The sequence below is a fragment of the Armigeres subalbatus genome, chromosome 2 (genome assembly GCF_024139115.2).
Source record: "Armigeres subalbatus isolate Guangzhou_Male chromosome 2, GZ_Asu_2, whole genome shotgun sequence".
In the NCBI taxonomy this organism is placed as follows: Eukaryota; Metazoa; Arthropoda; class Insecta; order Diptera; family Culicidae; genus Armigeres; species Armigeres subalbatus.
In genome coordinates, this window is record NC_085140.1 from 191,987,555 (window position 1) to 192,014,980 (window position 27,426).

Genomic DNA, 27,426 nt, shown 5'->3' on the forward strand with positions numbered 1-27,426 from the left:
GGTATCAGAACGTCGGCTCCAGGGGCACGTTCACCTCAATTCGGGAGATTTGTGCCATCGCCTTCACAGCCTTTCTCATCACGCACCTGACGGAAAAGGAAGTGAACAAAAAGGAAAGGAATATGGATGGGAGAAAAATGGGAAGTTGAGGAAAGGTACCCTTGAAGAGGGCATACAACGTATACAACACGTACAAAAGCTCATAGCTCCTTACCACAACGGGTTATGAACAACAGAATGCTTTGAAGGTTCAGGTTTCTGTAGTCAATTTCACTTAGTAAGTGTTTACCAAACATTTGGAAACGCAGTTGCGCATAAACTGGGCAGTTACATATCAGATGATAAGAAGTTCCATAATCGGATTCACAACCATCACAGACAAAGGATTCAACACGTTGAATATTTGCCATGTGATAGTTGAGTCGGCAGTGACCTGTCAAGGCCTTGACTAAGACACTGCAATTCTGTTTAGACAGATTAGCTAAATAGTTAGCTACTACCGGAGATGGCTCTCGGATATACAATTTTGTTTGTCGACATGAATCCAAACTACTCCAATACCGTTTGTGCTGAGTGGAAGCCCAAGAGCTAATCAAACGCTTCACCCAACACTTAGATATTGGAATAGCTAGCTCAGGACCAATGAAATTTTGTGATGCTCCAGTGTGAGCTAACTCATCAGGCAATTCGTTTCCAGCTATGGGAGAATGGCCTGGCCAGGTACCCATATAAGGTATAACGTATCAACTGAATTCAGTTGCCCAATTTGAGTTCGACATGCAATTACTATCTTCGACGCTGAGTTGGCCGAAGCAAGGGCTTTGATAGCTGCTTGACTATCTGAACAGAAGTATATTACTTTTGCCCATTATGTGTTTCTGAAGTGCAGATTGCACTCCACACATAATGGCAAATATTTCCGCTTGAAAGACAGTGCAGTGTGTACCCAGTGAGTGTGACTGTTCCAATCTTAGCTCACGCGAGTAGACACCTGCACCTGCTCTACCTTCGAAGAGGGAGCCGTCAGTATAACAAACAATGCTGTCCGACATACTTCTCTCCCAATAGCCAGATGTCCACTCATCCCGCGAGGGGAATTGTGTTGAAAATGTCCTATAAGGAAAACTACTAGCGAGTGTGAGATCACTTGGGGCAAGGACTGTTCTGTCCCAATCAACCATGAGTTGTAACAACGAAGTGTGTGTAGAACTGCGGTTTACAGGATTCTCTTCCAAGAAACCGAGAACCCATAATCGGTAAGTACAAGAAAGTGCTTCTTGTTTGAGATGTATGTGTAGTGGGACAACGTCGAGAAGAATCTCGAGAGCAGCCGTGGGAGTCGAAGAGAACGCACCAGTCATTGCCATTAGGCACATCCTTTGAAGATGGTCTAATTTAGACTGAATTGTCCTCACTTCCCCCCTTTGCCACCACACAAGACATCCATAAGCCAAAATTGGTCGTACAACTGTTGTGTAAATCCATTTGATATATTTGGGTTTAAGACCCCAAGTTTTACCAAAAGTTCGTCGGCATTGGCCGAAAGCCATACACGCCTTTTTGACTCTGAACTCAATGTTAGGAGTCCAGGAGAGCTTGGAATCAAGAATTAGTCCCACATACTTTACCTGATCAAATTTCGAAACCAGTTACAATTCATACCCAAACAAATTTTGCCGCTCGTCAACGGGTAGCAAGCACTTCAGTAAATTCCAATTTTTCCAATGTACCTACGTATGCAAACATCGCTGCTGGTAGACAAAATTTCTCTTCTCAAAATGAGGTTTATACCCATGTCCCAACGGAAAATAACGGTCATGTTGCCGATTCAGGTAGCATGACTGCTTCCGATTTTGATTTTTTAACTGAACAATTGCATCACATTATTGATGCAATGTTCAAAGCAAATACCATTCCTGAAGCTGTTCAGGTTGGTATAAAGTACACACAAAAAATTGTTATCGGTCTCCGTTTCAATGGATCCAAATAATTGTGTGAAAGTTCTAAATTGGAATGCCCGCTCTCTAAAGGGTAAGGAAGATGAATTATTCAACTTCCTTTCAGTTCATAATGTGCATATTGCTATTATAACTGAAACGTATTTAAAACCAGGACTCTCCATTAAAAGAGATCCAAACTATTTTATCTACAGAAATGATCGTCTTGACAGCGCCTGTGGTGGGGTCGCCATCGTCATTAATAGACGTATCAAACATAAATTATTTTCTTCGTTCGAAACCAAAGTTTTTGAAACCTTGGGAGTTTCTGTTGAAACAAATTTTGGACAATTTTCCTTCATTGCAGCCTACTTGCCTTTTCAATGCAATGGGCAGCAAAAGAATTTGTTGAAAGCTGATCTTCAAATTCTGACTCGCAACAAATCAAAATTCTTCGTAATTGGAGACTTCAATGCCAAACATCGTTAATGGAATAATGCTCAAAGCAATTCCAACGGTAACTTTTTATTTGAAGATTGTTCTGCGGGATATTATACTATTCAATATCCCAATGGCCCTACTTGTTTTTCTTCCAGTCGAAATCCTTCTACAATTGATTTGGTTTTAACGGATTCAAGCCAGCTGTGTGGCCAATTGGTAACTCATGCTGACTTTGACTCTGATCACCTTCCTGTGACATTTGAAATCTCACAAGAAGCCATTTATAATCCAATCAGCTCTAGTTTTAATTATCATAGAGCTGATTGGGATTTATATAAAACGTATATCGATAGGAATTTGGATGTTGATATTCCTCTCGATGCCAAAAGTGATATTGACAATGCGCTCGTATCTTTGACAAATTTAATTGTCGAAGCCAGAGGCATTGCAATTCCTAAATATGAAATTAAATTCAACTCCATTATTATTGACGACGATCTTCAGCTACTGATCCGTCTTAAAAATGTGAGGCGAAGGCAATACCAAAGAACTCGCGATCCCGCTTTGAAAGTTATTTGGCGAGATTTGCAAAATGAAATTAAAAAACGTTTCGATATTCTGAGAAATACCAACTTTGAGAATAATGTCTCGAAGTTGGATCCCAGTTCGAAACCCTTTTGGAAGTTAACGAAAATTCTTTAAAAAACCTCAAAAGCCAATTCCAGCGCTTAAAGAGGGAAATAAAATTTTATTAACAAATGGCGAAAGGCTCAAAAGCTTGCTCAGCAGTTCGAGAGTGCCCATAATTTTAGTCTAGGTCTCACTAGTCCAATTGAGGATCAGGTTACACGGAGCTTCGAAGACATTCTCAATCAAGAGAATGTTTTTGACCCTTCGTTGGGAACTAATTTGGATGAAGTGAGATCTATTACTAGAAAATTTAAAAATATGAAAGCCCCGGGTGATGATGGTATTTTCTACATACTTATCAAAAAACTTCCTGAGAGCTCTTTATCCTTTTTGGTTAATATATTTAACAAATGTTTTCAATTGGCATACTTTCCAGATAAATGGAAAAACGCCAAAGTTGTTCCAATTTTGAAGCCGGACAAAAATCCAGCTGATGCTTCTAGTTATCGCCCAATCAGTTTGCTTTCTTCAATAAGCAAACTGTTTGAAAAGATTATTTTGAATAGAATGATGGTTCATATTAATGACAATTCTATTTTTGCTGATGAGCAATTTGGTTTTCGCCATGGGCATTCAACCACTCATCAGTTATTAAGAGTTACGAACTTAAGGTGATTATAGAATGAAGCCCGTGGTGAATTTCAAATTCACCACACGTTTATCTGCATACATTTCCAAAATCCCAAATCTGGCGTAATAGTTTTCGTACAGTGCCGAAAAACAAATTATGGTTGTTCAGTATAACAAAGCAAACGATCTACCAATATTTCAGCCCCATACGCGTTATGGTTCTCTCATCTCGTGCTCTTGAAAAAAAATATTGGATAAGCACGTGGTTTACAACATGGCCGATTTCTGGCTTAATTGTATAATCACCTTAATTCGGCTCAACAAATCTGAAGGATATTCGACTGGAGTTGCTCTTCTTGATATAGAGAAAGCAGTGTTTGGCATGAAGGTTTGATTGTAAAATTGATGAATTTTAATTTTCCTATGTACATCATTAAACTGATCCAAAATTATTTATCAGATCGCTCACTGCAGGTAAACTATCAGAATTCTAAATCTGATAGATTACCTGTAAGGGCTGGTGTCCCCCAAGGCAGCATACTGGGGCCCATATTGTATAACATTTTTACTTCTGACTTACCTGATTTACCACCAGGGTGTCAAAAATCTTTGTTTGCAGATGACACGAGCCTCTCAGCCAAAGGGCGAAGTCTTCTTGTCATTTGTAGTAGATTGCAAAAAAGTTTGGATATTTTCTCCACTTACTTGCAAAAATGGAAAATTTCCCCAAATGCTTCCAAAACTCAGCTTATAATTTTTCCACATAAGCCGAGAGCTTCTTATTTGAAACCTTCTAGCAGACATATTGTCACTATGAATGGGGTTCCAATTAATTGGTCTAGCGAAGTTAAATATTTAGGACTTCTGCTAGATCAAAAATTAACTTTTAAAAATCACATTGAAGGCCTTCAAGCCAAATGTAACAAATATATTAAGTGTCTATATCCACTTATAAACAGAAAATCAAAACTTTGTCTTAAGAACAAACTTTTGATTTACAAACAAATTTTTAGACCTGCCATGTTGTATGCTGTGCCAATATGGACTAGTTGCTGCAATACCAGAAAGAAGGCACTTCAGAGGATTCAAAATAAAATTCTGAAAATGATTCTGAAGTTGCCTCCGTGGTATAGTACCAATGAACTTCATAGAATTTCTAATATTGAGACATTGCAACAAATGTCCAACAAAATAATTTCCAATTTTAGACAAAAATCGTTGCAATCTTCTATTGCAACGATTAGCTCCTTGTACCCTTAGTATAAATTAGGTTAAGTAGAAAACATTGTAATTCCTACATGGTTTAATTCAACCAGAGGAAATATCCTAACTGCCAGAGGCAATTGAAATGTTTTAATAATAACTTAAAAGTAACATAGCAAATAAGGATGATAGTGTTAAGAAAACACGGAACACCTAGTCTAAGAGATGAATGCATGTATTAGATAATTAGCAAATAAAATTAGCCTAAAAAAAAAAAAAAAATAAAAAAAAAAATAAAAAAAAAAATAAAAAAAAAAGGAAAGAAACCCTCAGAAAAAAGGACCTTGCGTAATTAGTATATAGCTCCTACTTGAAAAAAGTATGCGAATCTGAAACTATTAATGCGAGTTTATATAATACCAGTAATGCGGAAACAATATTTGCGAGAAAAAGGTGACCTGGGTCATTAAGAATGTCCCGTGTAAAATCGAAGGGCAATACGAGCCGGTCAAATTATTCCCATTTATTGTTCTTCTTTTCCCGATGCAGTTTGCAAGTCGCACTCATACTAATCTAAGTTCTGCAATTGCACTTCGAAATGTATAGAAAAAAAATGATATTAGTTCCATATTTAATAGCATATAAGAAATACAAATTGAGCAAAATTGAATACTATATTCACAACATATTTTGATGTATGCAAATATGACAGATCTTTAGACTCTAATTCATGGCTACCAAGATATCCTACTTCAAATTCAGTTCACGCCATACGTCAAATTCGATTCACCCCTTGTAAATTTATGGCTAGCGTAAAAAGCTGGATATGAATTCCTAAACGAAAGCCTGAATGAATTCCCGGAGGAACTACTAGTGGAACTCCCGGGGGAATTTTCAAAGGTACAGCCGGTGGTATAGCCGGAGTTGAATTTCTAGAGGAACTTCCGAAATCCCATTTCCCTTGAAATTCCTGTTTAATACCCTCCAGGAATTCCCTGTGAAGTTCCTGGAGGGATTACCAGAGGAACTCTAGGAAAAACTCCTGGAGGAGCTCCCTGAGGAACTCCCACAAGCGCTTCCGGAGGAATTCTCACAAAGAATTCCTGAAATCATTCAATTCATGAAGGAATTTCTGGAGAAATATCGGAAGGAATTCCCGAGTGAAATCCTGAAGGAACTCTCCTGGAGGAACTCTCAAATAAATTTCCGAATGAAATTCTGGAGTCAATTCCGAGTGAAGTCCGGAAAGAATTCTAGGAAAATTCCGCGGAAAAATTACCGGAGAAATTCCTGAAGGAATTCCTGGCGACCTGAAGAAATTCCCAGGAAAAAACCAAGAAGAATTTCCGGGAAAATACTTGGACGAATTCCTGGAGAAATTCCTAAAGACATTTCTAGAGGAATTCTTGAAGGATATTTTGACGTAATTGCGGAAAGAATTCCAGAATGAAATTCTAGAGGACATTATCCCGGAGAAATTAAAGGAAGAGTTCCTGGAGTAATGCCCGGGGAAGTTTCTAGAAGAATTTCCGAAGGTTATGCCGGAGATTTTTCTGGAAAAATAGCCAAAGAAATGTCTAGAAGTAAAACTTGGATAAAAGAAAGAAATATTCAAGGAATTTCCTTATGAATTTCCTAAAAAAAAAATGGTGAGGGGTTTCTAAGGAGAAACTACAATTATTGAAAAAGGATTTTCGAACGATTTTCAGAGGAATTTGTGGATAACTTTCCGGAGGAATTTAAAAGCTCCCAGGGGAGCTTAAAGGATTTAAAGAAGAATTCTTGATCGCGAATTGTTTCCAATTGATTTGAACTTTCATATATTTGGATCCTGGATACCCTTATAGGTTTTTTGTTAATCTGTTGAATTTCAAGCACCTATTTCTGTATATGATTGGATCGTATGCACATGTCTAAGGGAATTCATTTCAGTACCCGTTCAATCTTTCCACCATTTTGGGGGGGGGGGGACCCCCCCCCCCCCCTCCTTGCCTCCCTCTTGCTACGCCCTCGGCTTATACAATAGGCACTCACAACATGTGCGTTTGCACCATTCATGAAAATGTGAACCTGATGCATAATTGCGTAAAAATGGCAGGCAGAAATTTTCGAAAGCATGATGTGGGACCCTTATATCAGGACAACAGAGTGTTTTTTTAGAACTTGCACAGAATGTCCTTTAAAGCATGTTATAGATTTATAGAAAATAAACTCATAACTATGTTGGAAGATCCCACTTGTCTTGCAAAATGCTGAAGTTTGATACCCATGTTGTCAAAATTTGTGATATTTTGAAATTGGCCGATTTTGGTGCCCCGAAGGCTTCCACAAAGGCCTCGGAACTGGATCCAGAAACGCCAATATCATGTCTGGATGTCATAATTAAACTCGTCTTTCAAAATGCTGAAGTTTTATATACATATTGCCATGGTTTGTGATATTTTGAAAATGGCCGATTTTGGTGCCCCTGATGGGGCCTCGGAATCTGGCCCCAGTGTGGCCAATATCTCCAGAATCATATCTGGATGTCATAATTCCTCGAGTCTTCCAAAATGCTAAAGTTTGATACCCATATTGCTAGTATGGAGCAAAAATATTGAACTGTCCATTTTGGGCAAGTTCCCGAAGAGTCAGTTCGAAGAAACCCCGTTGTTGGCCATTTCTGGAACAGATTTTTGGTTCTGACATAATCCCTACATACAAATCTACCGAAATGATATGAATTGAGACTAAACAAGCAACATTATGTTGGACTTATAGAGCCATCACAACACAAGTCCCAACATGTATTCTGAATTCTGAGATTGTTAAATGAATAAATTAAAAAGGATAAAGAGCTCTCAGGAAAAATGTTTGATGAATAGGGTAGTTAGTTTTTGTCGATATCTAGTGATGTACAAAAAATCAAGCCATTTGGTTGGAACGCGGTCGAGCAATTAACGTTGTGGACGGTAATAGGGAGTGCTGCCCAAATGGTCCAGCTCCCTATGTAGAAAATACCATCATCACCCGGGGCTTTCATATTTAAAAATTTGTTTAGTAATAGATCTCACTTCACTCAAATATCCAAATTAGTTCCCTAATTACGTAAGCATTTTTTCTGGGTTTTTAAACCCCCGCACCCCCCATGTATGATTTTTTCCATACAAATAATTTTTCATTTATATGGAGCGTAAGAAATTGGCAGACCCCCTCTCTTTCATAAATGCTTACGTAATTAGTGTACGACCATTAACGAATGGTCAAAAAGATTCTCTCCATTGAGAATGTCTTCAAACCTCCGCGGCTGGTATTTCCGTCCATCGTCGTAGGGGCTAAAACTAACGAAAGTGACGTCCATTTGTTAGATCTAGACTATATGTATAGCAGAACGTGTTTCCTGGGCTTATGATTTGGTACGGACGAGTTTGGCAAAAAGTGTCCCTTTTATTGGTTTTCGAGACAATGACGAAAAGACGAAAATGTCTGCCTTAATCCTACATGAAATTACTCGGTTCACATGCTGAGGATTGTTCCAATTGCCCTGTGATGTGAAAAATATTGCCTCCCATTTCCATGCTCTATTTTGCACTTATCTGTTCTCCTATGTCCTTATCTGAAAAGTTAGCAACGATTGACGAAAAAGATCTAAGAGACTTCACCCAACAAAAGAAAATGTGTTCCTTTCGCAATTTTGTTTCTCGAAGCAAGGTCCATCCAGAAAGTTGTGGTTGATTCAACATTAGCAAGAAAAAAATACGGGGAAATTCCGATTCCGCCCTTCTCTCGTACAACTGATTTGAACAAGAATTTTCCCAACTACAGACAGATACCGAAAAGAGAGCTTCTGTCGTGGGGTTCAAAGGAAGATAGCTAATTTCGTTATTTCTAGAGTAACACCAGCTAACCACCCAGTAAAGTTGCTGATATGCTTACGCAGGATTAAAAGAGTAACGATCGATTCGAATCTTACTCAATGTGTTCTAAGCACTATGCTGCATCAAACCATAACAAATTAATTCCTAAAAACTAAATTATCTCATGCCACATGTCGCTCTAGTTTCTAAAGACAGTTCCGATAGGAGGGAACATCTGAAGCACCGAAGAAATTCGCACAAAACTGTGTTTTTGACGAGTGGAATGAGCGGGACCATAGCAGAGTGAGCAATGATGAGGAAAAAAACCCGAAGGAATTGCCTCGAAAGGAATGTGGCGTTTGCATTCCGCCGAGAGCATCGTCGTCGTTGTCGTCATTATATTCGTTCCCTTGAAATCAGTGCTCTGTAGTAGAAGGGGGACCAACTGTATAAGAAAAAGAAGTAATGAGATAGATTTTGTGATGTTTGGTTGGGAATCTGTAGTAGGTACTTGGTACGACGTCGTTCAGCTAAAGGAAGTGCAATATCACGATCTTGACTTATTTTTTGGCGGCGTATTGTGCTCTTGACTTTTGATAGGAAGAGAAAAGTGAATCTTGATGTCTACTGCAGTGGATACAAATCGCGCTACATTATTTGAAAGTTGAATCATCGTTGACCTTTAATCAGACTATTTAGATAGTTAGCTAAAATAACAATCATTTAAAAAAAAGGTTTCTGTTTTCATTCAAAGTTAATTGCCTATGTTCCGGGTATTAAGCCACCCGAAGGGGTCTCCATTAGTCTTGCGAGCAAAGGCGTAGGATTGCCAATCCGATGATGACGAGTTCGATTCTCGGTCCGATCTAGGATGTTTTCGGGTGAGAAACATTCTCGACTCCCTGGGCATAGTGTATCCATTGTACTTGCCACACAAGATCCATACTCATGCAATGGCGGGCATAGAAAAGCTTTCAATTAATAACTGAGGAAATGCTAATAGAATACTAAGTTGAAAAGCAGGCCAAGTTCCAGATGGAGTGTAGAGCCATAGAAGAAGAAGAAGAAGCCACCCGGAGTGGAAATTAATTACTATGTATGAAACTCGATTTATGCATATGCACAACATGTGATAGATTTAGTTCGGAAAAGGTATTGGATGGTAACCACTCCCTTCGGTGGGGTTTGATCGCAAGAAACCAGTACGCTAGACAGGTGCTTTCCCAACTAAGCTACGAAGGATTTCTGTCGTCCACCGCAGCTTAGCGGGTAATGATGAAACAAAATTCCCAGCACCAGGTACGTAGCCGAACTCTCGCAATCCATTTTCAGAACTAACTCTCTCGTAAGTATTTTTATACAATGCCAACCAAGTAGGATGAGTATTTGGTATTGTCTGGCTCCGTGGTATCAAACATCACCGAAGGGAGTGGTTACCTTCCAATACCTTTCCCGAACTAAATCTTTCACATGTTGTGCATATGCATTAATTAAGTTTTACCCTCGAAAAATTCATTTTATATATGTGCGAAGTGACGGAAATTTTAACATTTGAAGAATTAAAAAAATATTGGAGTGAAAAATTAAAAGCTAGAATGTTTTGGAGAAGAAATGTTTTGATGAAATTTTTTGTTGAACGCATATGGAAATACCTACATAATGGAAATTTGCTAGGAATTGTTTTCTTCCGAGCACGTGTTTCATATGATATGATACAAGGCGTCTAAAAGTGCGAAGACCTTGTTCACTAAAATTGGAGACCATAGATATCGAGTATTTCTACTCGTATTTAATTGTATCGGTTATCTCTAGTTCTGGGATACATTGTTTGGCAAAAAGGAGAAACGACTGACGTTGATTTATTCGAAAAGCAATGTTTGATACAACCACATGAACTGCCCTACACAACGATTTGCATACCGTTATGTTTCGAGTTAGATACAGATACGACCCAAAAATAACCGTTTCAACATCAAAATTACACCATAGGCCCAATAAAGCTTGGTCCTTTGATTCCCTAATAAAAATCGTAATATTATATCTCTTGGTACAACTCGGTGCTGGTCACGAGATTGTGTATCTCCTCAACCGTAAGCATCCATTTCATTCTTTCAGACGCACAATTAATGACCTATTTTAATTGGATCTAAAACTGTGCTGGTAAGAATTTTAATCACAGTATCACAGTGTCGTGAATCACCACCAGTCCCAGATCGGTCGACTCCACCAGAGATGCTAAATGGCGTTAATGCGTTAACGTGTGCGTGCAGAAAGTTGGGGTCTTCCCAAAGCCGAACCTTACGCGAATTTGGCACTTGTTCAAGAATGCGCCGCCTCGGCAGTAGTGGAACCGTTTGGCCAAACCGCATCCACTCGGTGGTTTATCTGCTACTTTTGGACCTGATCAAAAACAACAACACGTAATTAGTGGGCACACGCAAAAGAGACGGAACGTCCTTAGATCACTGGCACAAACAACTTCACCACAATCCGAGCGATTGCTGTCACGTAGCTACCGGATATTCCATCGACCGACAGAGAACGGTACGCTTTCGTTTACGACCAAGCACGCGTAAATTTAATTAAATCTCATTTATCTCGCCAGCAATAAATACGCAACAACGTACAACATGTTGGGAATTGAAACTGTCTCCGTCTTTTTTTCCATCGGTTGGTGTTGCGTGTGGGGCTGACTTCTGATAAGAAAACTTGACATCCTCCTCCCAGGGAGATCTCTCACGCCATCAGCGATATTCCAAAATTTTAATTGCTACTAATTTATCTCCCCCCGTTGGAATGTGAATTGTTTGGTTTATCCACATAATAAATGGTTTAACAATGATATTTGTATGTGATGTTGATTTGATTGTTTTATTCGGAATATCTTGGCTCTCAAATGATTTTTTTGCATTTCAATAGGACAGAATGAAGTTCACCAGGTCAGTTGGGGTTCTGACAATACACCAAGCGCATATAAAGATTGCCAAATCTTTCACATAAGCTAACATGCAGCAGTTCTAAAAAATTAAAAAACGTATCGAGTGTTTGTGGTCATCAATTTAGTAATCAAGGATATTCAAACTCAAATTCACTCATAAACAGGAAAGAATAAATTTACAACTTTATCATATAACAGTAAGGTGTTTGACGCGGTATGTCAGTTGATCGGATGTTTCTTTTAGTTTCAAATGTTTTGAGATGGAGGAGAGATGTTCTGATCGAGTTATTCGAAAGGACTTCCTGAAGGAGTTTCTGGGAAAATTCTGGGAGAATTCCTTACGGATTCTTTGTACACATCATCTGTGGAAGTCGGGCCTACTACGAGCTCCAGAAGAAACTGCGGTCGAAAAAGATTCACCACCGCACCAAATGTGTCATGTACAAGACGCTGAAAAGACCGGTAGTCCTCTACGGACATGAAACATGGACAATGCCCGAGGAGGACTTGCAAGCACTCATAGTTTTCGAGAGACGGATGTTTAGGACCATCTTTGACGCTGTGGCGGCGAAGAATGAACCACGAGCTCGCCCAGCTCTAAGGCGAACCCAGTATCCAGAAGGTAGCTAAAGCCGGAAGGGTATGATGGGCAGGGCATGATGCAAGAATGCCGGACAGCAACCCTGAAAAGATGGTGCTAGCTTCCGATCCGGCAGGCACGAGACGGCGTGGAGTGCAGCGAGCGAGGCGGGCAGACCAGGTGCAAAACGACTTGGAGAGCGTGGGGTGCATTCGAGGATGGAGAGATGCGGCCTCGAAACGTGTATTGTGGCGTCAAATTGTTGATTGATTCAGTGTTATCTGTTTAGATGTAAACTAAATAAATGAAAGAAATCTGGAGGATAATTTATGAAATTACTGGAAGCATTCTGAAGGAATTCTTAATATAACCCTAAAGAAATTGTGATAAAATTTTTTATCAACTTAAATTCCAAAACAAATCAGAAGAGTTGTGTACAAGATATGACAACAAGGTAACCGTTGGACAAAGTAAGGGCATCGTTACGATTATCTTTCTGCCGTTTAGTATTTGCAAGAAATTTCTTCTCGTTTCAGCTTTCTTTTATATAGAAAACTGATCTTGAGAAGAACCGAAAAAACAGCAACAACAACAACAAACATCAACAAAACCATTATCACAATCTTAATAAAAAAATAACTCATGACTGCTGCTGGATGCCATCCATGCGAATTAATTTTTGCAGTGTCGACCTCTGACGCGCGCTAGTCAGTGGCGTAGCCAGAAAATTGGTGTGGGGGGGGTTCTTATGTTACCGACGGAAACTTGCAGAGGCGCGGCCACGTTCCGAGACGTGGGTTCCGGAGATCCTCTGGGATTTCAAGAGATTTTTTCGGACATCCTTAGATAAGTTATAAAACTCTATAAATTTCTATAAGTGATTCTGATTATGGATTCCTGTAAATTTTATAAAATTGGATGTTTTCAATCAATGATCACTAGCTTCTAGGAATATGAACCTTCAGAGATCTACCAGTAAAGCTTATGATCGTCCAAGAATCTTTAAGGGTGTTAGGGGTACATAGGGCCAACGTAAAAGATTTTCATCCTTGACTTCGGCCCAAGCCTGATTCCTATCGACTTCGTTTATTTCTCTGTTAAGGTTTCGTCGCCAGGAGATCCTAGGTTTGCCTGTGCTACGATGTTCTGCCGGATTCCTGTCCAGCGCTTGCTTACAGATTCCGTCTTCGCTCTTACGTGGTGTGTGGCCGGCCTAAGCTCATTAACACCGTGGAGTTGCTGTTGATATCGGATGTTGATGGACGTTGACATCGGTTTATGAATACTTGCAAATCTATATGATCTTTGCTAATACGCACCAAGTCTCATTGGCATATAACATCACCGATTTCACGTTAGAGTTGCGCATTCTAGGTTTAGTGCATTGCCTGAACCGATTGGATCTCCATGTTCTATGTGATGTTCTTTGGTTTTCGACCTTCTCCACTGTTTGCCCGACTACCGTAGAGTTGAAGTTGTTCACATCCAACGATTTGGCCTTCAGCACATTCAAAGTTAATTGTCTATATGCCGGGTATTAAGCCACCCGGTGTGGAAATTAATTACTATGTCTGAAACTTGAATATGCATATGTACAACATGTGATAGATTTAGTTCGGAAAAGGTATTGGAGGGTAACCGCCCCTTCGGTGGGGTTTGATCCCACGACCCCAGTTCGCATGACAGGTGCTTTCCCTACTAAGCTACGAAGGACCTCCGTCGTCCACCGCAGCTTAGTGGGTACTGATGAAACCAAATTCCCAGCACCAGGTACCAGCCGATCTCTCGCAATACATTTTCAGAACTAACTCTCTCAAATGTATTTTTGTACACATGTCAACCAAGTAGGATGAGTACAAGAGTCAATATTCGGGACCTGATAGGATATAGAATATTTTCGTATTTTCAATTAAAATAGTCTTGGTAACACATTTATTGTAGACCATATGATATATTTCGTAACAAGATAAAAACAGTTATGTACAATGTTCAAAATTAAAAAAAAAATAAAATATTTTTTTCGCCCCCTCCATATTTTTGGAAAGTTGAAGGGGGGAGTTGACATAAAATACATTTCATATTTGTATCAGTCTTATGTGGTTAAAAAAAGAATTCGGGACTGATTTGCGATTAGAGCGTAACTTATTTTGTAAACAAACATTGGAAGGCGAATTCCTGCTAAAGCAAGCATCTCCTGAGAAAACCAAGGCACGGATCCGACAGAATAGGCTTTCCTTTATCAGGCAGGGGAATTAATTGTAAAGAAAATTTATTACATTCTCCGGAATCAATAAAACAATATTTGTTTACAAAATAAGTTATGCCCTAAACGCAAATTGGTCCTGAATTATTTAATATTGAATTGCAATTTGAATGATGTCTCACAATAATAAAGAGACGTTGCGTTGCTGCGTGTTCCCAAATGTCGATTCTGCGGAAACGCGTCCCCATTATGAACCAATTTTCTTTTCCATAACCATAATTTTCTCTCGCATTACTTATGACACTACATGGTTTTCCTTTCGCTCCTTGTCCCACACAGTTTTACCTTTTTCCTGCACATTCCTACGCTTCATCACACAATGAATGTCAAACAAAAGAAACTCCGTTCGGGAGCGCTCTCATCGGATACGGATGTCTGACTGGAAGAGCAATAAAAAGACATTTTCATTAGACACAGGCAAAGGCATTTGACTGATATAAAAAGGCGCCATGGAAAATAAGATATTTCCATAGAAAATTGAGGAGTTGCTTGTTATGATGATGATGTTGATTATGACTACCACATACATAACAACAAAAAGTTTAAGGCTTGGGAAGTAGATTGCTTCATAATCATTGATGAAATAAGGTTACCCATTCATCTTCTTCTTATTGGCATTACATCCCCACACTGGGACAGAGCCGCCCGCAGCTTAGTGTTCATTAAGCACTTCCACAGTTATTAACTGCGAGGTTTCTAAGCCAGGTTACCATTTTTGCATTCGTATATCATGAGGCTAGCACGATGATACTTTTATGCCCAGGGAAGTCGAGACAATTTCCAATCCGAAAATTGCCTAGACCGGCACTGGGAATCGAACCCAGCCACCCTCAGCATGGTCTTGCTTTGTAGCCGCGCATCTTACCGCACGGCTAAGGAGGGCCCCTGGTTACCCATTCATATGCAAAAGTAATTTTGAAAAAAAAAATGGTAAAATAGCAAAGGTAAGAACCTTTTGAATCTGAGCAACGTTTTATCGCACTAATTAGAGAACTACCACGTACTCATTTAGCAATAATCTTCATTATAAAGTGCCAAGCGCACAAAAATTCGCACCATCGAAGATAATTTTCTTCATACTGCTTCTTCTTACTGAATTTGTTCTGAATTTCGAACGACAAAATAATTCATAGTTTTAACACACAAATCCTTTGAGTTCCTTCACATAATTGTATCACCACCATCTACGTTTGATAAATTATATGTACACTCCATTTTCAGATCACTTGCGCTTTTGGATTAGACTTTAAGCAAGAAAAAAATCAATAGGTGAAAATATTTTCACTTTTTTGCCTTTCTCGTACAACAAAGTATCATTTCACTACGAAAACGAACTTTTTATAGAAGCCTCGAAGACCCATAGTGTTATATACCAATCGACTCAGCTTGACGAGCTGAGAAAATGTCTGTCTGTCCGTGCGTATGTATGTGTGTGTGTGTGTGCACAAAAGCTAAGGAACACATTAGCCAACTATTCATATAGTAATTATCAACCGATTTTCTCGCAACAAGTTTCATTCGACAGGGGGCAAAGCCTAGTTGATCACTATTGAATTTTATAACGATCGGCCGTTGCGTTTAAAAGTTATAAAGAAAATGGTACATAGAACCATATGAGCACCATATAAGGTTGGTGTCTTGGCTAAATGCGAGAAAGGCAGTATCACTACTCGGTGAATTAAGTTGGGTTTTTTTTTATTTATATCTTATATTCTTATATCTCCTTATTGTGATGTGTGTTTATAGAGTAGGTAAATAATCATTGATCATCAACAGTAGCGTTGCCAAAAAGTTTGAAAGTTAACAACTGCCTGAAATTACTTAAATCGAACCACAATTACCGAAACCATTAATGTACGCTGCATGTGGAATTGTGAACATTATTAAATATTTTTGTTGAATAAAAACTCTGTCGTGCTATTTATTTTATATATGTTTTCGTCAAAAACGAATTATTTAATTTCGGTTATTATCATAAAATCCATCATACTGGCAACCTTGCGCAGCGACAATAGTGCAGTCTGTAAACAAAAACAAACCGGATCGAATTCATCATGCCGCGCGTGTCTAAAAGACGAAAAGCTGCGATTCATCACTGGATTACCAGGAAAGGGCAGCAATTTCGTGGTGAAACGGATCATGTCCGTTCGACTACTTGTGTAGAGGCTCAAGGCAAATCAGTTCCGTGGGAAATTTCACAACCAGAGGCAATCGAAGGTATGTATGGATCATATGAAACCGGCAAAAACTACTGTGGTTTTTGTTTCAGACTGTTGTTCCGTCTCTAGCAGTGTATCTGGTTCCGACAGCTGGGGAGATGATGACATTGCATTGCCAAGTCACCAGGATCAGCGCTCAGAAATATGCGTTGCTGACGATATTGCCAATCTTGCCGAATATACAAGTGTTGCAGACACTCGAGTAGACGAGCTCGAAGAACTGCAGCTACCTCCGATACCGCTACTGGATATCGACGTTGACTCGATCTGGTCAACTTTTGCGGACGACGATAATAGTTTGGTTGGAACTACTGAGAGAGCCTGGAAAGGCGAATTAACATACGGCTCTATTTCTCCATCAAACAAAATGACGGAATGTATTCCACCCAAGTCACCGATCCTGTCCAGAAGCGACGAAATTGATCTGGATTTCAACAGCCTACCCGAGCTGCTCCGTGCGTTAAGATGCGCGGCTACAAAGCAAGACCATGCTGAGGGTGGCTGGGTTCGATTTCCGGTGCCGGTCTAGACAATTTTCGGATTGGAAATTGTCTCGACTTCCCTGGGCATAAAAGTATCATCGTGTTAGCCTCATGATATACGAATGCAGAAATGGTAACTTGGCTTAGAAACTTCGCAGTTAATAACTGTGGAAGTGCTTAATGAACACTAAGCTGCGAGGCGGCTCTGTCCCAGTGTGGGGATGTAATGCCAACAAAGAAGAAAAAGAAAGAAGAAGACCTGAGCTGCTCTTGGCGAGTGACATAGATTATGTTCAATCGGCACACATTGGCTGTGACGTAAATGAGGCAAGTACAGGGCACATCGCGGATCATACTCAGATCACTGAATCGGATCACACTGTATGGATAAGGCAGTCGACTTTAAACAATATGTCGTCTCCAACACGGGTGACAACGTTTTCAAATCTCAGCACGGAAGGTTCTGTTAGCTGCTTGAAGATGAAAAATTTCAGGGGTGAGTATACGATAAACCGTTCGACGAATCCTTATCCCTAATTTTTTTTCGCTTTATAGATGACATACATACCGTACATACATACATACATACATACCGGACAACAAAGAGGTGGTACTAATGGACCATCTTTATTGATTATAAGACAACTATTTTCCCCCCGCGCGTGGCATTTTATTTGAAATGTCGCAAAGGGCGGTCCCAGCATGGGGGAGTTGCTGAGCGAATTAATCGGTTCTTCTCAGGGACACCATTCTATACAAAGGAAGAGGTGAGGCGAATAAATATGAATTCGTACACTCAAATAAATCAAATGATATATTTTAAATGTATTCGCACTTAAAACCTTAACTGAAGGCACAATTTAGGATTTATATGCGCCTAATAAAAACTATTCCTCAGGTTTATAAAACACTATATTGAGTTGAATGAATTTGAAGTGCAGTAAATAGAAAATAATACGCTGCACATATAATTTAAAAAGCTTGCCATAAAGCAAAAATAACAACAATAACCTTCAGAAAGAAAAATCTGCTATTTTCACAAGAGTATCAGCCTCACTGACTTTACCATTTCAGAAGCCGAAGTAAATAGTTAATTGATTAATCGGTAAGTAACCAAAATGAGTTCTCGTATAGTTTCCCATTCACTATCTAATGTATGATCCTCGCATTTTTCCCCCAAATAGGAGTGAAACTGAATGCAATAAAAAATTGTATTAGGTAATGCCTGCCGAACAGCTGCTCCATCCTGGCAATAGCGGGAGCTATTCTGTTTTTATCGCAGGATGCTACAGGTCGGACGTATGGCGCATGCAATCGTGAGTTTTTTTCCTTTTTACTAGTCACAACACATTTTCAATTCTATATATTTTTCGGATCAGGTACATTCTACGAGAACTAATTTTAAACAGCATGCGGCTCTTCTCCACCAGCGGAAGGGTCCCATTTTTTCGAGGCAATCAAATATTTCGACGAAAAAGGAATTCAAAGACGTAGGTGTGCACCGGAGAAAAGCTGCTTTATCGTCGTCGGGCCGATGCAATCCTGCGCTATGTTAACGCAGCGTTCACGTGGCGTTGAATAGACGCTATACGTGAGCAACGGATCTCAATATAAGAAATAAATTACTTATTGCTTAAATAATGTCGGTCTGAGTTTGAATTGAATTTCTAATCATGATGATTCTTGCTTTCTTCTCCTATGAGATTTGTGATCAAAATTAAGTGCAGTACTAATAAATGAATTGAAACGCGTCATTATGAAATCTATGTGCAGGTCTAATCGTATTATAAATGGTCTGCACGTATAATTAATCATGACTGCGCCGATCAAGAATTATTACTGTCGCACATATTTTGCAACAGCCAAAGCAACTAGTCAAATTATATGTGCGAAAATATTAGTAATAATACGCACTTTATTCTGAGTGATGGATTGCATCAGTGGCAGCCAGGTGGAATTTTCTCAAGATTCTTATTTGGTTTTGTTGCAGTTTTTGATTGGGAAGGTGGATTATTAACAATCAATGGATAGATTACAATTTTGTGGAAGCGAAGGTTAAGCCGAGACGAATTTTTTCTCTAAAATGCAAATTATAACCGCTTGGCGCCAGCAGAATCTTGCCGTCGTTAGTAGAATAACGAGCGCGCGTGAAACGGAGAAGCTGCAAAAATGTATTCGCATGATTGACTACCCGACTAGAAGAGCATAACTAAAACTTAACACAATTTTAACATATTGTGATCTATATAACTTATTTTGATACAATTTTGTTCTTAGTAGCCATTATCTTTCAAATGTTGTAACAGCATTTTAACATAACAAGATTTAAAAAATGCTTAATACCGAATTGCCCAACAGTAGGCAATTAAAATAGATGTAGCAAAGTATCCTGCCATAGATATCACAAACCCTGATATAATTTGAAAAAGTTGTCTAATTTGTAATGTTCTTAGTTTCATGTTCTTGAAAAATATTCTTGTTCAGAAAAAAAACTAATATTTCTGAATGTTGATCACAATCTGGAGGCCTATCACGACCTGTAACTACACAGTAAACAATATATTTTGATTCTGATTCTGTAATAAATTTCTAACAACATATTTTTATGATAAAATTGTAACAAAATTTGATAGTTTTTTGTTTTGAGTAGTGTAATTTTTGATAGAAATTTAGATATTTTAACAACATCCTGCACCATATTTCTAACAAATTTTGTTAAAAAATTTTTGTATAACATAATAACATATGATGATTTAATTTTGATATGACTTTCTAGTCGGGTACCTGCTAATATTATAAGTCTTTCTACGAATCGTGCTCTAGTGATTCTGCTACCGACGGAAAACAATCTTCCAACACCAAGCAATTAAGTTTTACTTTGATCAAAATTAATCGCGTCTCAAGTTGTGACTTAAGAGCTACTTCCATTGATGGTAGTTTATCGTTAGTACTTCAGACAAAAAAAAAAATCGGAGCGCTGCTGATTTTGATGACGACGACCGCACGACCCACACCATCGGCGAGAATAAGATTTCCGGTAGGAGCTCCGCCGATGCCGATGGTGGTACCACGATCTGCTTTTCGCGACATCTCGAATTAAATGGCTCGCGCGCGCAGTAGAGCTGCTTTCTTGTATTCAATTATGTTAAACCATGCACAATATTTGCACTCATGCCGGAAAACAAAGAGGCGGGACTAATGAGCCATCTTTATTGATTATAAGAAAACTGATTTCCCCCGCGTGCGAGGCATTTCCTTCGAAATGTCGCGGAGAGCGGTCCCAGCATCGGCGGAGTTGCTGGGCAAATTTTATTTCAGCTCGAGTCGTGGATCGTGTGGTCGTCGTCGTCAGCTGTTAGTGATTCGAAATATTCATTATTTGGAAATAATCGGTTCTTCTCAGGGCCACCATTCTATACAAAGGAAGATTGAGGCGAGGCGTATATTATTCAAAGTGAAAATTAACCGCTTGGCGACGCCATAAAGTTGCGTCCGTAGCAGAATCACGAGCACGCATCGGAGGGAGATGGCTTCAGTGGCAGTGGAATTCTTTCAAGATTCTTATTCGTTTTTGTTATGGGCCCTCCTTAGCCGTGCGGTAAAACGCGCGGCTACAAAGCAAGACCATGCTGAGGGTGGCTGGGTTCGATTCCCGGTGCCGGTCTAGGCAATTTTCGGATTGGAAATTGTCTCGACTTCCCTGGGCATAAAAGTATCATCGTGCTAGCCTCATGATATACGAATGCAAAAATGGTAACCTGGCTTAGAAACCTCGCAGTTAATAACTGTAGAAGTGCTTAATGAAAACTAAGCTGCGAGGCGGCTCTGTCCCAATGTGGGGATGTAATGCCAATAAGAAGAAGAAGAAGAAGAAGATGCCAGCCCATGGCGTGGGTCGTGTGGTCGTTAGTGATTCGAAATATGCATTATTGGGAATTAATCGGTTCTTCTCAGGGCCACCATTCTATACATAGGAAGATTGAGGCGAGACGAATTTGTTCAAAGTACGACGTCAGAAAGTTGCCGTTCGTAGCAGAATTACGAGCGCGCATCGTAGGTGCAGCAAATATGTATTTCCATGGATGGCTTCAGTTGTTGCCAAGTGAAATTTTCTCTCAAGATTCTGATTTTTCAGAATCACCATTTTAAACAAAAGAATCAATTTGCCAGCACTTTTTGACGGAAATTACGTCTAAGGGGAAGACTCGAATACAGGGTGACAAATGAAAATTTCCAAATTCGAGACCGTCACGAAATTAGGGGAGATTTCAAACGCTAATAGATACTTTATCTTTCAATGGATTTAGGAGATTTTATTATCAATCGAGTCGGAAACTCTTCAGCAATTTTAAAAGTCCATTGGAACTATTGATTATCAACGTAAAAACATTGCAAATTCTATTTTTTTACCAGCCCTATAATATTGTATATAATCCGCCTTCCCAATCACAAACTGCAACAAAACCAAATAAGAATCTTGAGATAATTTCACTTGGCTGCCATCCATACAAATTCAGATTTGTCGCATCTCCCCCGGGGCGCACTCGTCATTCTGCTACGGTTTATTTGCCAAGTGGTTAATTTGCTCTTTGAATAATATTCGCCTCGCCTCAATCTTCTTTTGTATAGAATGGTGGCCCTGAAAAGAACCGATTAATTCCAAATAATGCAACGATCCACGCCGGAATAAACGGCTGGAATAAAATTCGCTCAGAAACTCCGCCGATGCTGGGAACGCTCTCCGCGATATTTCAAATGAAATGCCTCGCGCGCGGTGGAAAGCAGTTTTCTTATAATCAATAAAGATGGCCCATCAGTCCCGCCTCTTTGTTGACGCTATGAGTGCAAATATTGTGTAACCGTAACGCTCACCAAAGGGGCGTGGCTACAGGTTTAACTTGATTGATTACAAGAAATCAGCTTTTCCGCGCGCGCGAGCTATTTCGTTCGAGATGTCGCGAAAAGCCATGGTCCCACCATCCGCATCGGCGGAGTTTCTACCGGAAATCTTATTCTCACCGATGGCGTGGGTCGTCGCCATCAACATCAGCAGCGCTCAGATTAAATTTTCTTGTCTGAAGTACTGAAGATTGGCTACCATCATGATGCATCAGTGAAAGTAGCTCTTAAGTCACAACTTGAGGTGAGATGAATTTTGATCAAAATAAAAGTTAAACTTAATTGCTTGGTGATGACAGGTTGTTTTCCTTCAGTTGAAGAATCACGAGCAGAACAAAGGGAACCACAGCGTCAATCTTTGTCTTGTCACTAACATATTTTTTATCAGTATCGATCCAAGCGGCGGCCGTCGGTTAGTGGTTGACAAGATTTGAATATGATTGCGTCGAAAGTTAAGCTCGCGACATTCTGACTTTGGATTTGCTGTTATTGCTGATTGGAAATGCGCATTATTGAGAACAAATTGGACTACTGAAAATAATTGGTTATTATCATTGCACCAAAAGGTTCTTCGTAGTTTACGTCGGGCGGTCGTGTCTTGTACACAACCCTTCTGATTTTTTATTCAAAACTTCTGGAAATGAAACTAACAATTAAATACATAATTTGAATTGCTTTGTTTCTAACTATTGAGCGCAAATGAAGGGCATTTATAGATTTCTGATAGTATTTAAAGTATAAAAATTCTATTAATAAAATTTTCAGACTTGGGCAAAATGTGCTATTTTAGGGGAACTGTCCCGTTTTCCAAACAAAGAAATGCAGCACCAATTTCGTTTTGCTCTTTTTATTGCTGACAAAAATCACAACAATAAGATACAAGTCAAGGAGCAGTAACCCTACTGAAATAGAGAAGGTACTTTTGCTCCAAACTCCTAGTCTAAGTCAAATTTAATGAAATAATTCCTCAGAAAATAAAAACCATAGTATAAAATAATGTTTATTCAAATATTCTTCTGGAAATTATTTTTTGCGGACTTTTTAAAAACATTTACATGTAATACGGCGACATTTAGCATCTGATTAAGCATCTTTAATTGCTAATGCCTTATGCGAATGAATGAAAGTAATTATTTCAATCAAATTTATTTTCATAAGTGTAGATTTTTTTGCTGGGAAATCAAAACTATTATAGTATAACCATGTTTTAATGTACATGTCGTTTAGTACCAACCACAACTTAACATATGGTCAGTCATATGCCATGACTCGTACCCGTCCCGGTATCATGTGGATTATAAAGCCAATCACTTTCCATTGATGAGCAATTCAAATCTTTCTAGGCTAATTTTTTTTCTTCATCTACCACCGCTGCCATCGCTGCATCAGCCGTCATCGGCTTCTAGCCGTGAACTCCGAGCGATGCGATGGGCGATCGAATCCATCGCAACCGATACCATACTCGTAGACCCACCGGCAGCTCTCCCGCTGGCGACTGCATGCTGTGTAGGTAAACTCAGCGAACGAACGAACGAAACAAAAAATGCGCGAGCAAAAAGCATGTTAGTACGCGCTGCTATCACTAATTGTAATGACTCGCACACGGCAGGCACTGCTTCTTTTATACACAAAAAAAATCTTGTGGTGAACCCGAAGGCCCGTGGCATACTGCATTCTGATGACCGTGTTAGAAAAGCACGGGATTGGTTATATATGAATTTTGTATTTGGCTTTGACATGAATTGAAAATTTCAATAGCTTATTGTTAATCTTCTTAAGTTTCAATGAAATAGGCAAATAGCTGGAGAATGTCCAAGTCGATTGAAGATTTATATTCAAAATCCATCGAAAGATAAAGGCGCTGGTAACGTTTGAAACCACCCCTCTTAGCTTAACGCTCTCGTTTTCCAAAAATCTCAATGACACCCAGTATAGTAAAGAAAGACGTAAGTCCTACGTCAAAAAGTTATGCATTCAATGATGACGATTTGATGATTGTTCGTGCTTACCGTGTCATTTGCTAGACGATTTATCTTCAAGATAATTAATTGAGACCATTTTAATTAGATTTTCAAACGAATGAAAATTATGCGATTATAGGCTTTTTTTCATCAAAGGCTCTACATTCCAACTTGAACTTGGCTAGCTTTTGACGTTGGACAATGTCTTACCCGATACTGGGTGTCAAATCAGAATCTAAAATTGGGTACTAAAGCCCTACCTCATTTATGGTTGCAAACGAAAGTGCATCTGTCAAGAATATATGAACCGATGTTATTTAACTTCTGGTAATGGTCTAAGTCAGTAAAAATTATATTTTTGTGTTTGAGACTTTTTAAGACATGTTTTGGGCTGAGCAATGTCTGTTGCTGAAAAGGCAACATATCATGAATGAACAGTCAGCCCAAAACGCCAGGCCCGTACATTAACTGTCAAAGGTTGAGTCGAGTGCCATGTTGTGTTTTGCTAGTGCATTTGAATAATATTATTCCATACATCAAACAAGACCGAAAATGTCGAGGAAGCATTTTTCATCTATTTTTTAATTTTATATTAAACAATGTTCCTTTCGAATTTTGAATCAGAAGAAAAACTGACGCGTTCAGTTGGATTAACTTTATCATTGCCTGGGAGAAAATCGACTATCGATTCTTTATTTATAAGGATCCTTATAAGGATCCAATCGGGGACCGTCACGTCATTATGTAAGGTTTTGAACGTGAATGGCGCCATCATCTTAAGGTGGATTAAAAAAAAAGACAAGAACACCGTCTTTGTCCAGAGGTCGTACAGACTGAACACTTAACACCTAGCATGAGACAACGGACAGGACACATAACATCCAGTGGATCAGTGGAGAAAGTTTCTTCTTACCGGGGCGGGAATCGAACCCACACTTCCTAGCACATGCGTCTAGACGATGGACGTCGCTAACCGCACGGCCACGAAGCCCACAAAGATCTATTAATCAATCGGTTCGGAAACTCTCTATCAATTTGACTATTTCATTGAAACTGGTGATTATCAACGACAAACTATTGCAAATTTACATTCTTGGCCCACCGCTTTACTTTCGTAGTGCACAAAAAGACCCGTGTCCCACGCACTCGTCAATTCAATTCGAGATTTGACGGAAAACGGAGGATGGCGTCCGGTAGTGGTTCCATCCGGGAGGTAGCAGCGGAATCAGTGGCGTCAGTGAAAGTTATTGATGGTGGCAAATCAATACCAAGTTTTCAAAACGACTTATCTGCTTTTGTAAACAAAGATTCAAACTTGGATTTGACGAATCCGATAGCACTCCCACGCAAACCAACACCACCAACAGGTAGTTGGTGGTAGTGCCAGCGCATTACTGTAGTAAGACGACGGCACCGCTTCGACCTTGTTTGGAGAAGGCTTTCTCAAAAGACAAATCGGTATCCAAACTTTGGTAGACTCATTAGAGTATCCACCAGTAAGGACCGAAAGACTATTCGAGTAAAGTCTCTGGTCATAGAATCCTCCTTTATTGGTTTACATATCGCTTATATAAGTTTTCCAGGTTATTCTTATCCTATATCTTAAGTATGCGCCCGCGGAGAGGCGAGGAAGAAAGAAGAATAGCGATGAGCGTTTATTGAGCGCGACGCCCTATGTCCTCGGAAGGTGAGAAGGGTCGACTTCGCGCCTGCTTCCCTCTGCACGACTGGTATCAAGAATGATGATGCCGCGTGCACTCCAAATTGACCTCTTTGCGACAGGGTCTATTCGCCAACACACAGAGGGACTTGCCGACGCGGTGCCTACGCCTTGACGAGGACCCCTTTCCGTCCTCAGGCTCGGAACCCGCCCGGTTGACCGACGCCGCGAAAGCAACGATATCACTGGATCGATAAAAGGATTGAGTTCGACCACAGAGCATGACCACCGGTATGACCCATGAAGCCGACTCCGATCCCTTGGACCACCTCTTATTTGCGCCTGAACTAGCCATCCTTGAGTCCACGCGCCACCTTCTGTGTAGCTCCGAGACGATTTGGACGATAGCCGATAAAACGGCGTTCCAGCCAACTTCATCTTTACACATCCTCCGGACTAGGTTGTCCGGGGTAGTGTCCAGACCACATGTGGCAAGCATGTGGTCACGCATTGCGCGAAAACGTGAGCACACGAACAACACGTGTTCCGCCGTTTCCTCTAAACCTGCGCACACCAAACACTCGGGCGAGGCCGCGCAAGCCAGCTGCGTTACCTGCACTGTGATTTTGCAGCACGCTTAAACGCCGGGCACATCGAACCCCCCATGGGGTGCTTGCTGTTCACAGCTTTGCTGGAACAAATCAAACAATTGGGAGGGTTCGTGCAGCATTGTGCCTTATGTCCCTCCAATCCGCAGCGTCGGCAGAGATTGCTTCTGTCAGGGCCTTTGCAGTCCCATTGCTTGTGCCCCGGTTCCAGGCACTTGAAGCAAATTTCGGGTTGCTCGTATATGCGCACAGGGCATACCGACCATCCCACCTTGACGCTCCCTAACTTAACTACCTTGGAGGCGTCCGCTGCAGATAACCGAAGCAATGCTACGTGCGTCCCTGCCGGACCTTTCCGTAGCCGAACGGCTGCGGTGGACATCTTCACTTCCCACTGTCGCCGCAGTGCCGTGACGAGCTCTTCGATTTCGGTGATCTCGTCCAGCTCTTTAACCCTTAGATTCACCTCCGTCGTGAGTGCCCTTACCTTGTCCGTCTCGCCTAGGACTTCCTCCGACAACTTCTTGTAGGCGGCGCCCTTTTGCGAGACGCCCCGCTTCAGCTCGAGGATCATCTCGCCCATCCGGGTACGTCTTATTCGACGTACGTCGGCGCCGAGTTCACCGAGCTTGACGTCACTCCTCATCGCCTTCAAGACGTCCGAGTACTTGGCCTCGTCCGCCGTGATGACTAGGGCATCGCCCCTGGAGCGATTGGCGCCTACCATAGACTTCTTGCTACCCTCATTCGCCTGGGCCTTCGTTTCGGCCCTTGACGTCTTCGGTTTCCTTTTGTTCTTGACCAGGGTCCAGGAGGCGTCTAAACTAACACTGTGAGCAGATCAATACGCACCTTGAGAAGCGATCCTCTCAATTTATATTTCACTGAAAGAACTGTATTTATTCAAATTTGCAAATGTAACGCAGTAAATTTTTGTTCATGCTAACCTTAATACGCACAAAATAGCACCTGAAAAGTGGCCTTCATTTGTGGCGATTTGTTTTTGATTTATGATGTTTTAATTTCAAAGCCTACTTTTCATTGTAAATGGCCAAGTCACTGTCTACTGTCAAGTATATGAACAGGATGAGATGAATTGTCTGAAAAATAATTACCTTTAAACCCCTTTAATTTATTGA

At 40.2% G+C, this 27,426-nt stretch overlaps 2 protein-coding genes and 1 long non-coding RNA gene across 6 annotated transcripts in view; 2 read left to right on the forward strand and 1 right to left on the reverse strand.

The window, feature by feature from the left end:
- LOC134211417 (uncharacterized) overlaps nt 1–27,426 on the reverse strand; it is a 401,264-nt gene that overhangs the window by 250,343 nt on the left and 123,495 nt on the right. Inside the window, exon 2 of one of the 4 annotated variants that reach the window (XM_062688242.1) lies at nt 14,744–14,837. The exons of the other annotated variants lie outside the window; for them this stretch is intronic. The gene's annotated coding sequence lies outside the window, so the exon portion shown is untranslated. The remainder of the gene's footprint in view (nt 1–14,743; nt 14,838–27,426) is intronic. 4 annotated transcript variants of the gene reach the window in all.
- On the forward strand, nt 16,476–17,718 carry LOC134209456 (uncharacterized). Its single transcript, XM_062685441.1, has 3 exons — nt 16,476–16,675; nt 16,728–17,136; nt 17,715–17,718. The coding sequence occupies exons 1-3, from the start codon at nt 16,513–16,515 to the stop codon at nt 17,716–17,718; spliced, it is 576 nt and encodes a 191-aa protein (XP_062541425.1). The 5' UTR covers nt 16,476–16,512.
- Nucleotides 18,174–18,813, forward strand: LOC134215664 (uncharacterized). The gene is made up of 3 exons (XR_009980261.1): nt 18,174–18,264; nt 18,344–18,475; nt 18,539–18,813. It is a non-coding gene; the product is annotated as an uncharacterized LOC134215664 (long non-coding RNA).

What these genes read in the sequence shown, in the direction of transcription:
- LOC134209456 (XM_062685441.1), top strand. Translation starts at nt 16,513, where the DNA reads ATGCCGCGCGTGTCTAAAAGACGAAAAGCTGCGATTCATCACTGGATT. An exon ending in ACAACCAGAGGCAATCGAAG is followed by an intron (nt 16,676 to 16,727) that starts GTATGTATGGAT and finishes TTTTTGTTTCAG; the next exon opens with ACTGTTGTTCCGTCTCTAGC.